This window comes from Gymnoscopelus braueri (genome assembly GCF_963280865.1).
Source record: "Gymnoscopelus braueri genome assembly, chromosome: 17".
Classification (NCBI taxonomy): domain Eukaryota; kingdom Metazoa; phylum Chordata; class Actinopteri; order Myctophiformes; family Myctophidae; genus Gymnoscopelus; species Gymnoscopelus braueri.
The window spans coordinates 23,871,217-23,888,139 of NC_137617.1; the positions used below are offsets into that span (position 1 = coordinate 23,871,217).

At 41.7% G+C, this 16,923-nt stretch overlaps 1 protein-coding gene across 1 annotated transcript; it reads left to right on the forward strand.

Annotated features, from left to right (window-relative positions):
• Positions 1-1,402: 1,402 nt before the first annotated feature.
• tmem235b (transmembrane protein 235b) lies at positions 1,403-15,455 on the forward strand (the record flags this gene model as incomplete). Its single annotated transcript, XM_080455686.1, has 4 exons — positions 1,403-1,586; positions 6,253-6,318; positions 6,724-6,861; positions 15,232-15,455. 4 exons carry the CDS (start codon positions 1,403-1,405, stop codon positions 15,453-15,455), a joined length of 612 nt encoding a protein of 203 aa, XP_080311812.1.
• Positions 15,456-16,923: the final 1,468 nt, after the last annotated feature.

Sequence of the window (16,923 nt, forward strand, 5' to 3'; positions counted from 1 at the left end):
TATTCAAATAATTGCAAAATGGGTCTATGTTCTGATAGAGCTCGTTACTATAGAGTGTCCTGTCCATATAAAGAGTCTCCATGTCTCTCCAGCTCTTTATAAAACAGAAAATGTATTTTGTAGTTTTTTTTTTTTTTTTGTAGTTTCATTTCCAATTTTATCCAACCAGGACAGAGAACTAAATCAGGATATAGATTAAACAAGTGAAATTGGAAGTGATGACACTAAGAAATGAGCAGACAAAATTTTAACTGGAACACTATACAAATTAAGCTTAAAATGGGTACTTTCTCCTGATTGGTTGAGATTTTGACACCTACCGAAAAATGTATTTTCTGTTTATTAAAGAGCTGGAGAGACAGGGAGACATCTGTTACTGAACAAACACTCTATAGCAATGATTACTATCAGAATATAGTATTTTAACCTTTTAACAAAATACTTTTTGTTTTAACCAAAAAATATCACTTACCCTACCTTTAATGCACTGTGTGGTTTGAGTGAGACTGTTTCTTTAAATGTGACTCAAACATTGTGAGTCACATCAAAATCCAGTCTACCCCATGCAGTGGTGTAAAGTAACTAAGTACATTTATTTAAGTACAATTTTGAGGAACTTAAAATAATCTACTGGAGTATTTCCAATTTTCACTACTTCAGTCCTATATTCACTGGTTTCCTAGGCTGTGTGTTTTCCACTTCCTGTCGGATTTCATTGGATATCATTAGTCATTTGACCAGTTTCATTGGATTTCATTGGATCAAATCGACAGGAAGTGGAAAACACACAGGAAGTGAAAAGCCTAGGAAACAGGTGAATACATTCCGGCCATTTGAAAATAGCCGATCTACAAGCTCACAATGCATCGTGAGCTTGTAAATCTGCTATTTTCAAAAGATTTTTATAACTTTGAAATGGGACATTCTGCATAATGAGTACTTTAAGTACATTTTGATGCCAATACTTTTCTACTTTTCTAATACTTGTACATTTTGAATTCCAGACGTTTACTTGTTGTAACAGAGTATTTCTACATTGCTGTATTGATACTTTTACTTAAGTAAAAAATGTGAGTACTTTTTCCACCACTGCCCCCATGGACTTGATTACGCACGGCGTAAACTTGATTGGTGCGTAAAATTGTGCGCCAGTGCCCCAAAAAAAAACTCGTGCCTAGTTGCTGTCGTTGCTCTGTTTTAATCTCTTTAGACCGCCACCCACACGCACGATCGGTCATTTGGCACATTTCAACTCTAACTGAAATGGTAGTGTTAAGGAATCAGCGCAAACCTTTACCTAAAATATAAAAAGACCGATTCCAGGTGATCCGTGGCGTCTACAGCAGGACGCCACTGACTGTCACGCAACGAGTTTAAACTTTAACCAAACAAACAGTACAAGATGAGGATAATAACTTTTGGCACCTTAGTGATTTCTGCGGGCATCTCTGGCATGTTGAGCTTCGCGTTACTGGCAGCAGCCATTGGCAGCGAGTATTGGTACATCATAGAGATTAATCCACTGAACCGAAGCGAGCTGAAGGATGTCAGCTCCCACTCTGGACTGTGGAAAATCGTGGAAAATGGTACGGTAAGCTATTATGTAGTTATTATCATACCTCTGCAGTGGTGTAAAGTAACTACTAAGTACATTTACTCAAGTACTGAGTAGAAGTAAAAGTACTGAAAATTAGGCACTACTACATTTCAGATTGGGGTCTGCGGCCAAATTCATATCAATTTGCGGGTCCTTGACATGAACATTTTTGAGAACCACTATATTAATTGAAGGGGCAGCCATAGCTCAATGGATAGAGCAGCCGCATGGTAAGCAGACGGTAACCATAACAGGTTCAACTCCCACCCTCGCCAGAGTCGCCAGTGTTAAAAACTTTATATTTGAAATCCGAACGTTTATGTAGATATTCTAAAATAGCAAAAACAGCAGATCGACAGATCTCCGTAAACGAGATGGTGTGTCTTGATGATTTTTGTTGCGCGAAAAAAAAAGAAAAGCGTTCAGCATTGGTTCTCAAAGTGGGGTCCGGGGACCCCCAGGCCAGGGGAAAATGTTATTATTAAATATGGCTATTTTAACTTTTTAATGGATCCTACAGTCTGATAAAAGTCCCCAAATACACCAGAATACTGGAAATTACTTCTAGGCTACTCTGTAAAAAAAAAATCCGGGGGGGGGGACCCCCAGCGTGGTCAAGAGCGCCCCCCCCCCGGACGGTCTGAGATTGGCAGGTATGGCACACATACAACAACGCCCAAACGCCGTGTATACGCCGTCCATACGGCGTCCGAGTCAGACGTGAGTCGACGTCGTTTCAACGTATTTTTTGCAAATTAGCTGCTGACTGAGGCTCTTACTCGGACGTCGTATGGACGGCGTATGCACGGCGTATGGGCGTTGTATTGTGTGTGCCCAGTGGGTAAAGAGATATCTCGCAAAACGCTGATGGATGGATTACTGACAATGAATTACGAAATGGTAGAACCCCCCCCCCCTCTAAATTCAATAAAGCTAAGATATGATTGCTATTAACTAAATAGAGAGTGAGGTTCCCTTAACTACCATAAAGAACATAAAGTAAAGCAGGCTAAAATGATTGTGTCAGGCGCCATAGAGTTAAAAAAAAAATAAGGATGTCAACCAGGCAGGGACATTGCCTGGTATTATTATTTTTATTTATTTTTTGATATAAATACATTTGACTACAAAAGGCAAAAAGTCACGTGACTATCAAGTATTTTGGTCTCATGTTGTTGCCGTGACACCTGCTGGCTGACAAAAGTCAATGCAGGGCTTAATAAACGGCACTGACAACATAATTATTCATGGCATATTTTTATTGTGTATGTTACAGGTAAATTGGCATTCCAGGTAAATTGGAAAAAGGGCGCTTGTTTTCACCGCCCCCGGGCAATTCTGTAGAACCAACGCTAGAGGGCAATGAATGCACACTGAATCCACGCTGAATCCACACGCATGCACATGCGTGTGTGCGTGTGCATGTGTGCGCATGCACACGCATGTGTGCACACGCGTGTGCGTGTGTGCATACACAGTTGCGTACACATGCACACGCACACATGTGTGTCGTCGTGGACACTGGATAGTAACCATAGACTGTATGATAGTAACCCATAAAAAGATTTATTCTCCCCCATCGGGTTACAACTCGGACGGCGCTGATTCGAATCAGCAGACCTTCGGCCGGTCGGCGCGGGCTCCAGGCGCGAGCCTCCTCGGCCTCAAGCTCTGCTGAGTCGGCGCGCCTCCGTCATGGACAATAACTATTATCACGTGCGGTCCGCGTCGCATCAAAGCCCCGCATCGCGCCGCCACCTCCTTCTCCTCCTCCTCGCGCCGCCTCTTATCAAAGCCCCGCTTCGCGCCTCCTCCTCCTCCTCGCGCCGCCTCGTATCAAAGCCCCGCATCGTGCCTCCTCCTCCTCCTCGCGAGCCTCGCGCAAAAAACCCTGTCTCGAAAAGCCCCGCCTCGCAGCCCCGCCCCACGCCTAAAAACAAGCGCTCCCCTTCCAATTTACCTGGAATGCCAATTTACCTGTGACATATTCACCTGTTTCCTAGGCTGTGTGTTTTCCACTTCCTGTCGGATTTCATTGGATATCATTAGTCATCTGACCAGTTTCATTGGATTTCATTGGATCAAATCGATAGGAAGTGGAAAACACACAGGAAGTGGAAAGCCTAGGAAACAGGTGAATACATTATGTAGATACATCACTGATAGCATTCGATGTTGGTGGGGAAATGTAAGGTGTGTGCGTAATGAATCTAAAACTCACCTTTGGACAGAGACGACAGGAGGATTGTAGACAGTGTCTTAACACAGTGACCTTACCAGCTGCCTGCTCAGCATCTGTTTTCCTCCTGCTTTAACTAACAACAAACATAATATATATCAAGATAATTATGCAGTTGAATTTATTTTTGTTTTTTAATACAGGTATGTCGTTGTTTGCTGTGCTGTTGCTTGTCTGGATTGTTTATGGAGACATTTGAGCACAATTTTTTTTTATGATAAATCCATTTGGCTTCTGAAAAGTAACAATCTCAATAGCTCACAGTGTAAAAACACTCTGTACATGATCCAAGGGTCCTGGGTTCAAATCCAATATAATTGTCACACAGATTCTTCTCAGTTCAGTCATGATAAAAACCTTTAGTCATCCTCTGAGAGCCTAGCCCACTTGAATTTACCACCATGCTTGTTGTTATCACAATAGTGGTCAACTCAGGAGGTAGCACAATAGAGACACAGACAGGCATATGATCTGTTGCTGCCAGCCCATATAAGATCTCAACTTGCTCCACACTGTCATGAGCGTCAGCTGTGCATATAATATGGTCCAGCCAAGACGTAAATTATGCATTTCATCCTCTATATATTGTCCAGCAACCTTTATGATAAAGGCGAAAAAAGATAGTAGACCCATGGGGGCCAGATTGCTCAGATGCCGAGGTCCTTGTGTTGGGATTCGATCCCATGATCTTGTGGTCTGAAGTCAAGAGCTCTTCCGACTGAGCTAAAGCTGGGGAACATTGGAGCAGCTGCCTTACAACAAGAAGTCACACTTTCAACTCCCACCCTGCATGGTCAAAAACTTTATATTTGAAATCCGAACGTTTATGTAGATGAATGAACGGGTCAAAAATGGAGAAAGTGCAAACACCAGGTCGACCGCATGGCTCATTTGCATAAGACGTTACCATATTGATTTTATCCCACTGTTGAGGGTTAGGGTTATATTTTATATATTTTATTTAAGACTTACAGTAGGCTGCCTTGCCCCACTGGAATACAGTGACTGATATGAATTAATAATATACTGGACCATATGTAAAATGAAGAATACCTTGTGATGGCAGTGACATTTTATTACAAATAAAATAAAAATAAGAAACAGTGCAGTAACAATACGTTTTCGTATAGCAGCAATTTTGCATGTACAAAATATCCTGAAAAGTAACAGTTTTTGCCATAATGAGGTTTCCGCCCGACAGACAATATAACAATTCTAAAATAGCAAAACTAGCAGATCGACAAAAAAGACCAAGACTCTCCCAACTAAAATCGGCAAGACACACATTGGAGGCCCTCATTGGAAACAAGACCGCAAGGACTTTCATGAACAGACCTGTTAGACAAAGTATTTTAAATGTAACTGTGCTGTTAAATTTTTTTTGCCTAATAAAATATTCAATCAATATTCAATCAATCAAACACCATCTCCGGTTTACTTCCCGTATCTGCATAGTCTCGCGTCTCACTATCTGCATAGTCTCGCGTCCCACTTCACGCAGATAGCTACGCGAGACGCAAGACTACGCAGATACATGAAGTAAACCGGAGATGGTGTGTCTTGCCGATTTTAGTCGGGAGAGTCTTGATTTTTTTTTTATCGATCTGCTAGTTTTGCTATGGAAGGAGTGGGAGCAGGGTGGCTGGGAGTGGGACATACCATATAAATAGGCTATGGGACATTTGGACTGCTCCACTCCTTGTAATAATAATAATAATAATAATAATAACAATTATTATTATTATTATTATTAGTAGTAGTAGTAGTAGTAGTAGTATTAGTAGTATTTATTAGTACCAAAAGTAAAAGCACTCATTATGCATTGCAGAACTTGCAGAAAGCTTACCGAATGGCTGAAATGTATATAGGGCTGAAGTGGTTAATGTATATTTTGTAATAATAATCCAAATCTACAAAGTACCGAGTAACTAAAGTTTTCAAATAATTGTAGTGGAGTACAAGTATAATATTTGCCTCTGAGATGTAGTGGAGTCTGTACTTAAGCACAATTTTGAGGCATTTTTTACCTTGTTGGTGTATTTCCAATTTTCAATACTTTTACTTCTACTCCATTACATCTCAGAGGCAAATATTGTACTTTTACTCCACTACAATTATTTAAAAACTTTAATTACTAGTTACTTTGTAGATTTTGATTATTATTACAAAACATACATTAACCACTTCAACCCTATTTACATTTCGGCCATTTGAAAATAGCCAATCTACAAGCTTCCACCTCTGTACCTCTACTTAAAAAGGAAGGCGATTTCAGATGTATTAATCTCACACCACTCTTCTCTTCGTAGAACTGTCTGTCGTATTTCTATGAACCCTTCTCAATAACAAACTGCATACAATTGCAATTAAGTTTTCAAATTTTCCTTAACGTCCCTTTTTTCATTCCAATATCCAGGTGGTAATGTGTACTCCTTCACAGCGGACTCCTCCAACTACTCTGAGTCTGAGCTGCACATGCTGAGTGAGTCTCATTAGTCATTACAACCCCTGAATTGTACTGCTTGACATTAATGAAGTTCCATTGTCAGGGCACTCCTAACTGCTGTTACCACATAGTGTGTGTGTGCGTGAACGTGTGCGTGAACGTGTGTGTGCGTGCGCGCGCGAGTGTGTGTGTGTGTGTGTGTCCACATGCATCTGTCTTTTCTTCCCTTCATGTTTTTTGATAATTAGTTGTCTTTGTTAGCTTGGCACTGTTGTAAATGAGGATAATGATGTGTGTGTGTGTGTGTGTGTGTGTGTGTGTGTGTGTGTGTGTGTGTGTGTGTGTGTGTGTGTGTGTGTGTGTGTGTGTGTGTGTGTGTGTGTGTGTGTGTGTGTGTGTGTGTGCATGTGTGTGTACTGTATGTGTGTGTCTGTCCCACAGACATGCACAGTGTCATTGTGGTGGTCCTCCCCCTCAGCCTGGTCCTGCTGGTGTTTGGGGGAATCTGCGGACTGGTCAGCTCCATGGCCCGCAGCCCCACCCTGCTCACTGGCACCGCCTCATACTTCTTAGTGTGCAGTAAGTAATCTAATAGTTCAGTTCGTTGAAACAATTCCACCAGTTCTGGCTCAATCGTGCCGCCCGACGTCTTGCATCAGAGTCTGGGCCTGGCTGGTAGGTGATGTCTTTTCTCAGCGTTGGCTAGTTTGGAGAAAAGGGCGATTCTGGGATGCATTGACGACAACAAATGTAACTCCAGTCCAGTCCACTTACCTTGTTTTTCCACACACTCATTCTCTTTTCCGTTTACCCCTGTCTTCAGACTTCTAGGCTGTCTTCAGACCTTCAGGCTCTTACATAACACAGGGAGAAAATTGGATTTTCTTAGTAGTCTAGGACCTGGCTAAGATATGTATGCACTTCATTTAGGAGAGAATATCTCAACTGTTCTTGGCTAATTTGACCCCAGGGAACAACTTAGGAACTGTGACTAATTCTCTATCCGGGACGAAATACCCGAAAATGACCACGCCCTTTTTAAAATGACCATAACCGGTGCACTACTTCCAACATGGCTCTATCTGCTAAACCGTTGGAGCTACAGATGAACTGAGGTGCTCAAAATGTTCAGAATACTTATATTTAGGGAAACATAGTAAAGTGTAATATTTCTAATTTGATATTTTATGACAGAACAGCTAAAAAACGCAAAAGAAACTGCCAACATATTACAGTCCAGGGCTATAATTTTGTGTGAATCAGTCTAGAAGAAACTAAATTGATGTAACCCAGGGCATGCTCTAATGATTTAGCAAGGGTACCTGAGCTATTTAACGCTCTGGGTCATCATTGTGGCCAAATCCAATATGGCCACCACCTGAAAAAGGTTTTGGCTAAAGCTTTGAACCAGATGAGCTATAAATGAGCAAACTTGGTGTCTAAATCATGTTTTTTGACAATTAGAAACATGTTGGAATGCTTATCTTTATGACTGGGTGTGGCTGGACCTCCATTTTGCATATTTCAAAGAAAGAAATGGAGGATGGCGCAAGCTTTACTGGCATCTGCAAGATGGGTCCAGTACGGTTCCCAGGTTCTGACATGCTGAATCAGTGCAGCTTAGGTGGGAGGAAGGTTCTCAAGGGACCTGGTACCATTTGACCAACATCAGCCTTCCCTGACTATGGGAAAAGGAGTGCAGGTATCTCAAAGAAACTCTGGTCACCCTTACTTTGGAGCCTGAAAAGATCGATTTTCCATGTCCAAAGATTGGAGTATATGGTCATCATCATATACTGTACGGCAAGAGCCGTGGTGGCCACAGCAGAGTAGATGAATCCTGACAGTGGCTTTTCTCAGTCCCTCAAGAACATTCCTCCCACCCAAGCTGCACTGATTCAGCATGTAAAAACTGCTGCAGACCAGCTCCTATTGGAATCAGACAACCTCCGTCCAACAAAATATCCCAGATTTCAAATTGGGCTGGTACTGGGACTCCATGACTAGTGTGAACCTTACTGGACCTATCTTGCCAGTAAAGCTGTTGCTGTTGTAACACCAAGACCATAATGTGATATAAACATTATTGTAAACAATTCTATACACCTTTGACTATAGTACTGTATGATATCATACTAGTCAATGGTGTATAGAATAGTAATACTATTGTATAGTTGACTCCCACAATGGTTATTTACAGGATTCCCCCATCTGCACTTTAGGCGGATGTACGCGTCGCACCGCAACGCGTTGTGAGCTTGTAGATCTGCTATTTTCAAACATATTAGTACTTTTACTTTTGGTACTTTAAGTACATATATACCAATTATTTTGTACTTTTACTCAAGTATTTTTTTTATTCTGGACTTTTACTTGTAACATTGCAACATTGATACTTTTACTTAAGTAAAACATTTCCTCCAGTACTTTTTCCACCATTGAACATCATCATGCAATGACATTACAATGTCATCATCACACCCATGTCATTTTCTTTTTAAATGAATTGTCGAACACAAAATATCAGTTTAGCTGCTTTTAACAACCGATCAACTAGCTTTCTAGTAACATCCGCAGAACATTAGTTGTGAACTCTGATTCAGGGCGGAGCTGCTGTGTGAAATGATTCGCTGGACCGTACATCTGAAAGAAGGGCCACATACACACTTCCTCTCTGCTGTGGTGGTGGAGGACAAGCTGTACTGCTTTGGAGGAGACTTTGGAGATGTTCACATCTTCAACACAGTCTCTTTATGCTGGAGGAAGTTGACCCCAGTGGCACCTGCAAGAGTTCCCTCCGTGCGTGAGGGACAAACAGTTGTGCTGATAGAAGATACAGTCTACATCTGGGGAGGCAGGTGCAGAGAGGAGTACTGCAATGTGCTTTATGCATTTGATGTCGACACCCACAGATGGTTCAAACCCAGGGTTTCCGGGACTGTTCCACAGGGGAGGTTCAACCACTCAGCCTGTGTCTTGGAGAAGGTCATCTTTATCTATGGAGGATACAACCAGCTGACTGGATACACTAATTATATCTACAAGTTGGACACCAGCACAATGGTCTGGTCTTTAATTAACACCAGAGGAACTCCACCACCTGGTTCATCACGTCACTCTGCCACCATCATCGGGTCAAAGATGTTTGTATTTCAGTGAATATGGGGGGTACAAGAACCAATCCTCAGAGTATTTGACACAGAGACCACCTGCTGGCTGAACACACCTTCTGCACAGCCTCTTTCAGAAAGATGCTGGTGTCATCCATCATTTACCTACAATGGAGAGCTGTACATATTTGGTGGTAACTGGAGCTTCGAACGGACCTTCGATCTGTGGAAATTCAATCCAAAGACCTTCTCCTGGAAGGAGGTTGAGCTCAGGGGGAAAGGACCAGGTCCAGGTCCAATATATAACATTTGCTGTTGCATGATGGGAGATCGTGTCATCCTCCTTGGAAGAGACAACACTACCACTGAGGACCTGTATATCTTAGACTTAAGTCCTCATTTGAAGACACTATGCAAGCTAGCAGTTATTCAGTACGATCTGGAGCAGTCTGAACTCCCACACAACATCAGGTGGGAGCTGGCAGCCATGACAGCCAACAACAAAAGCGCAGGTCTCCGGCAGGCCAGGTTGCCTACCCAGCACCCATAAACTTTGTCATAGCCAATTGCAATGGACTATGACGAATCTGACGTATACGTCACAGCTAGAACAAGGCTGTGCATGGCACTGGGGGCGTGTTCTCTCCTCCGCGTTATCAGTGCCCATACCCTAGGTGGGGTTGGCGAAAGGGTCTTTCTGTGTGGAGTTTGCATGTTCTCCCCGTGTCCCCTAGGGTAGTTAATACCCTCACAAAAACATGCAGTAATCCTGGTCACTATACTGCCTCCCCCTGGTCAGACGGGGCGCCTGATGGAGGGGAAAGGAACTGGTTGGAATAACGTGTTCCTTCCACACGCTACATCCTACCGGGGAAACTCCCCCGTCAGGTGATAAGAAGGCTTGTTAGCTCTCATGCATTGAAGGAGGCATGAGCTCGGCTCTGAGCTCTCCCTAGGTTGGCAGAGGGAGTGTAGTGCCCAGGATTACTTAGATAATTGGCACTGAGTGAAAAAATGGGGTTACAAAATTGTGGGATAAAAAATGTGTTAAACAAATGATAAAATAAAAATAAAAAGGAAAATGTGCTCCTCGGAGCTAGGCGAGTACTGTTCCTGATTAATCCTGTCTTATCTATGACCAATGTTAGCTTGGCTGAGACGGACACACACACGGAGGGTAAAACTCTCCTGGCGGAGACAAAAATCACACCCCGTGTGAAGTGAGCGGTGTTATTTAGAAACAACAGTGGTCATCACAGTGATGGAAGCTCACTTAAAAAAAAAATGCTTTTTTGAAGTGCGTGGTGCTATTTATAGGTTATTATTTCATCATGCGTCTCGCTAGCCAATCAAAGCAAAGGGTCTGAATAGAGTCAGCCAATCACGGTACAATATTACATATTGTCACGTGTCACCGCCTGGGAAGCCAAAGGTCCCAGGTTTGATTTCCCGGCCTGAGTAATATGTGTCGAAGTGTCCAAATTATTATAATTGGGCCGCTTCGCGGCCCTCACATCTAGGCCCTATCAGAGCACTGATCAACATTCTGTGGCAAGTTTCGTGGCAAAGGAGTGATCGTGTGTTGAGCAACCCCGGAGGTACATTGGTGGTCATTTCAATTAAAGTAGTAGGAAGTAGGATACCTATAGTAGTATAGTATAGTAGTAGGACCTATAGTAGTATAGTATAGTATAGTTGTAGGAGTAGTAGGAGTAATAGTAGTAGGACCTTGGCCACCTCTGGGGCCAAGGTCAGTAGACAGGACGAACAGGAAATAGCCATAGATTGCAACAGAACTCAGTAAGGATGTTTAGAGCCCGGAGATGATGTCATCACTTGATAATAACAGAAACTATACTACACTTCGGGGGGGCGCTACGTTGCGGCCCTCACACTACGCAACACAGCCGATCCGACCGATATGCCCATACAGAGATCTCTGTATCTGTCATTCCATGTCCCTTTTATGCCCATACTTTATATGGAGATCCCTGATGTCATCAGTATATGCCCATACATGGGCAGGTGACGAGGTTATGTCCGAGTCATAGTGTCTTTCTTTCTCTATTTAGACGGGACAATGCACATTAATGAGCTCGTTTTCACCAAAAACGCAATTTGAGAAAAGAAATCCGAGAAATAATGTATTATATATATTTTAAATCTGATAACATTGTAGTGGACGGAGTGAAAATGTTCTAGACTACGTCAATTCCGGGTGTATCCTTCTCTCGAAATCAAGGCGTCATTCATAGGTTGGCGAGGAGCGCCCTCTAGCCAGTATTACATTTTATGCTGAGCATTGTTGAACATACTGTATTAGCTGTAGCTGTAGGCCTATCATCATAGGAATTAGTTCTACTGTTAAATCATTCTTGTTTCGATACAATTACATCGTAAGATAGATTGGTTGTTTCATAACATAGTGGCCATATTTGTGATAATCAAATTAGTGTCCTCTAGATGGATTAAATCATAAAGATAAGCATTCAAGCATGTTTCTAATTGTCAAAAAACATGATTTAGACACCAAGTTTGCATTCATAGCTCAAAATGTGGTTCAAACGTTATAGCCAAAACTTTTGTCAGGTGGCGGATATATTGGATTTGGCCACTATGATGACCCTGAAGGTCGCTGGCTCGGGCGCCCTTGCTAAATCATTAGAGTATGCCCTGGGTTACATCTGGGACAAATGTGGTGCTCTTAGATTGATTTGCGCAAAAATATCCCTATGGCCCTGGACTGTAATACATTTTTAGCGGTTTCTTTTAGCTGTTCTGTCAAATATTTACACTTTACTATGTTTCCCTAAACATAAGTATTCTGAACATTTTGAGCACCTCAGTAAATCTGTAGCTCCAACGGTTTAGCAGATAGAGCCATGTTGGAAGTATAATGCACCGGTTATGGTCATTTTAAAAAGGGCGCTGTCATTTTCGGGTATTTCGTCCCGGATAGAGAATTAGTCACAGTTCCTAAGTTGTTCCCTGGGGTCATATTAGCCAAGAACAGTTGAGATATTCTCTCCTAAATGAAGTGCATACATATCTTAGCCAGGTCCTAGACTATAGCATGTTGGCTGAGAAGTGCAAAGAGTGAGGAAACACTGAAGAGCTGAGCAAACACTGTAACATGCCAAACAAGGTCAGATTACTTGGATAGTCTTGACCACAAAGAATGCCAACTACCCAGTACAATAGTACAGTATACTATAAGAGAAAGCTCTTACCCTTTCAGCATCATTCTCCCTATGCTTTTCTTTGACAAGTGCAATGTGCTGCTCCAGAAACGTGTGGAATTTGGAAAGGCTTTTAATCGCCCGATTGTGGCCTTAAAGTGTTAAATCCTGCTTGACAATGACAAACTTGACAAGGCCTTATGTGACTCTTGCATTTGAAGGGCAAGGATGACTAAATGAACTGTGAATTTTAGCTTTTCTAGCAGCGGGTGTGGCAATACTGGCAATATCAGTCCACTTGGCCAACACATTGGTCCCAAACAACATATCTCAAAAAACAACTGGCTGGATTGCCATGGAATTTAATGTGCATCTTCATGCTCCCCAGAGTATGAACCTTACTGATTTTGGTGATCTCATGGCCTTCCCTAGAGCCACCCTTATAGACCAAAATGTCCAAGACAAGATATCTCAAAACTCTAATAGGCGGATTGCTGAACCACATTGGTCTAGTTAGGTTTTTAAAACATTCTTAAATTCTCATGAATTCCCTATGAAGTCCCCATAATTGGAATGGGAAGCAGTCTGAAGCTTTACAGGTGCTCTTTTAACAGCAACACGTTGCTTCATGTGGATACAATAAAACTGCCCTCTATAACCAGTTTTGGAGAAAATGGCCTTTTAAGTGCCTTGCAAAAGGCAGCTGGTCTGGGGAATCAAACCGGCAACGCTTTTGGTCACAAGCCTGTTTCTCCTACTGTATGTCTGGGCCACCTCCACCCTACGCTGTGAAGGCGAAGGTGGAAGGAAGACGAATGCGTGAGGTGAATTTGTTTACCTATTAAACACTGAACAGTTTTGCATCTGAGCTAATTTCAACCCAGAGTGTCCGAGTACAGGCTCTATGGCTTCCTGCAAACATCCCAGTGTCATGCTCCAATCAACACCTTATGACACTGATAACGGAGGCCCTTGTGTGAGAGAATCCACTAACTAACCCCTCTAACCCTTTAATCAGCAGCACATGGAGGTGTATGAAATGGAATCAAGGCGAGAATTAGATTGGACCTGTCTTGTGAATTTTGCACGCCATCTTACTGCATGTCCCATCTTGTCCTTGACACCCTGCCGCTACCCAGGCTTGGGAATGCTTTCCTTTTGATGCCAGTGTTTCCACTGCTTATCTCATTTTATAATTTGTCTCTTAACTCAATTCACTTTAGTTGATCCGGTGAACCTTTCTTGATCTTCTAATGCCTCTGACTTTTCAGACAGGCGCATGCATGTGTGTGACTGTTTGTGTTTTATCCGTGTTCCCTGACAGAACGAAATTTACTGAAACCTTTAAGCTAATAAAACGCTGACATGAACAAGATCTTCAGTGTTAGCAGCCAGACGGGGGGATGTAGAAAAAGAAAAATATCCATATATCCATTATCTTACGGTACACTACCATTAAATCACACCTTTATATATACCAGGTATGCTTGATTAGGCATTAAAAATGTTTTTATTAATTGCTTCCATTGCTGCCACTAAGGTAGGTTGGTTTTATTTGCTCTAACATGGCAACCAATATTTTCCAAAGGCCAATAAACAGTGGGATAAGATATTTGGTTGTATCCATACATGAAACTGTGGATATCAACAAGGTTTATAGTAACAGCATGTAGCCTATTAGTTTAGCAGAGATAGTCAAAAAGATACAAAACATGGTATAAAACTCTGCCATGTACAGAATGTACAGTAGTATCAATAGGGTGACATGCTATGTATAGCATATAGTTTGTAGCATGTAGTTTTGTTTGATCTATACCAATTCTTTATACAGCAGAAAATGTGACCATTCATCCAAGTCAGTGGACAGTGGACACACACTTTATATGCAACAGCAACCTAGAAACAAACAGCCTTACTAACAATATTAACATATTGTGCGTGTGTGCGTGCGTGCACACTCTGTATCTCTATACTTCCATCTGTTTGCTGTGAACTGTAGGCCTGTCAGAATTATTACACAATCGCATTTATTTGAGATCGTACTTATTTCGCATAATTTTCTGAATTGTTTCCACTCATCTGGAAACGATTACATTTACAGTGCCAAAAACACAATGAAATCATTAAATAGTTGTATTTGTACAACCATTAATCGTCAACTAACATTTAACGATCGTGACAGCCCTGACTGTGTATGTCTTCTTTGGAGGATTATGGTTATTTAAGTCAAATGCATCATATGTGTCAGTGCATTTCCTTTTGATCTTGAGATATCGCCCTGTGACGTGGGATATTCTGTGGCTCAGATGTTATTGTTCACTCTTAATATGTTAAATTTGATGAGTGGGCCTCTTTTGTGGTTTCTACTCTGAGTACTCTGATGATGGCTCTGATCTAAAATAACTGTGTTGTGGTAGGATGTACGTACTCGTACATGTATGCTTGTGCATATGCATGAATGCGTGTCTGTGTGCATTGTTTGTGCCCACACAGTCACACAGTGACACACTGCTTTATGTTTCAACATTGTCCTGCATTACACATCATTTTCACACTGGGGACAGTTTGCTCTTGCGTCATAATATTTGAGTATGACATAAGCACAGTAAGAGAAAATGGTCGCTGTGTGAGTATGCTCAATGTCCTCCCTTTTGCATTAGGCCTGCTGACCCTGTGCGGTGTGAGCCTGTACATAGTGTACTCTTACCAGGCCCTGGCTGAGACGAAGAGACGGGTGGGGCCGGAGTACCTGGCTCTTGTCAGCACGTCCTTCGGCTGGTCCCTGGGCCTGGCCTGGCTCTCCTATGTCCTGGAGGTCCTCACTGGCCTGCTGCTCCTCATGGCTGCCCACACAGCCAGGCTCCAGCAGTTGGCCATGGCCTAATGTAAACCTGGAAATGGATGCACGTTGTAGGACATTTCGACAGCACTGAGCTGCCTCTGGGCATTGGAACTTGTGTGGCTAATACATTGCTAATCACTGGTCGAGTTATTGTACACAGGTACAGAAGCGAGATATACGTATAAAGGATGTGATTGAGAAAGGAGACTGCTACCTTGAAAGTGAAAGGAACCTTTTCTTATTAAAGTATTTTTTTGTCCTCAGTATCATAAGCTGTGATGTATTTTAAAAGTTATTTAAGTCAAAGATTGTTCATTGGAGCCCAAACTACAGTACTTGGATATGAACCACATGAACCCCAGTGTCCCTATTCTGGGGGCGAACAATCAGCGAAAACAGCCGGTCTACAAGCTCTGCGAAGATATTTAGTAGAGGTAAAATAGGAGTGGGCCTACTATAATATAGTATATAGGTGACTATTAGGTAGCCTACTGTATATAGGGTTTAAGTGGTTAAGAACTACAGCAGCAGAACAAGTTCTCCCCCTTGTGGTGAGAACTGAAATGACATTTCATTGCACAATGCTTTTGTTAATTGGTAGGAACTTTTACTCTGTGCCAAACATAATTAATATGCTTATTGGTTTATAACTTTTGTTTTGAGATTGAGGTGAATTTTCTTCAGATTCCTACAGTTTGTACAATCTTTTCTTCGAGCTTTTTTGAGTCATTGTCACTGTATTTTACATTGAAATATATGAGTATCAATAAATGTGTTTATTGTACTGCATGTAATGGAACAGTGATGAAGACTGCTATGACACCACAAACCAAACCTAAAAAAGTAGATTATATACATATGTGTTAAGCCATATAAACATTTTCATTGACTGTGCATTGTCCTTTTCATGCTACGTTGATGTGTATACAATTGCTGTAAAACAAAAAATCATCTGGTTATATTATTTGATGAAAACAGACCACTGAAAGGGGACATTGTGACAAATGACTCAATCCTTCTTGAGAGCCTCTTATCTTTTGTGACCAGGTGATGTCACTAAGGACAAATTGTACTCAAATAAAGTAATATACACTTTACACCTGTGGTTCCCAAAACAGTATGCCACGAGACAATTGTGATAACCACACATTATTGCAATATACAACTATACACAATGTTGTGAATTTATTTAATTTACTATATCAGTAATCTGAGTTCCCAGAAGTTTTTGCCAGCTCTCGCATACAAACGGGAGGGGCGAGGAAACTATCAGTAACCTACTTTTTGCACATTCATTCCCCAATACAGACTGGCAAATGATACTCACAAATATATTTAAAACCTATTTGTCATTAGTAAATAAAAATAAACATTTAAGAATGATAACTTGTTATAGAAGATATTTTGCACAAATATGAATACAGCTGTGGCTTGATTTACCCTTTGATGTGCCTTGGCGGACAAAAGCTTTAAAAAAACATCGATTTACACCATGCTGCCCAAATGTACC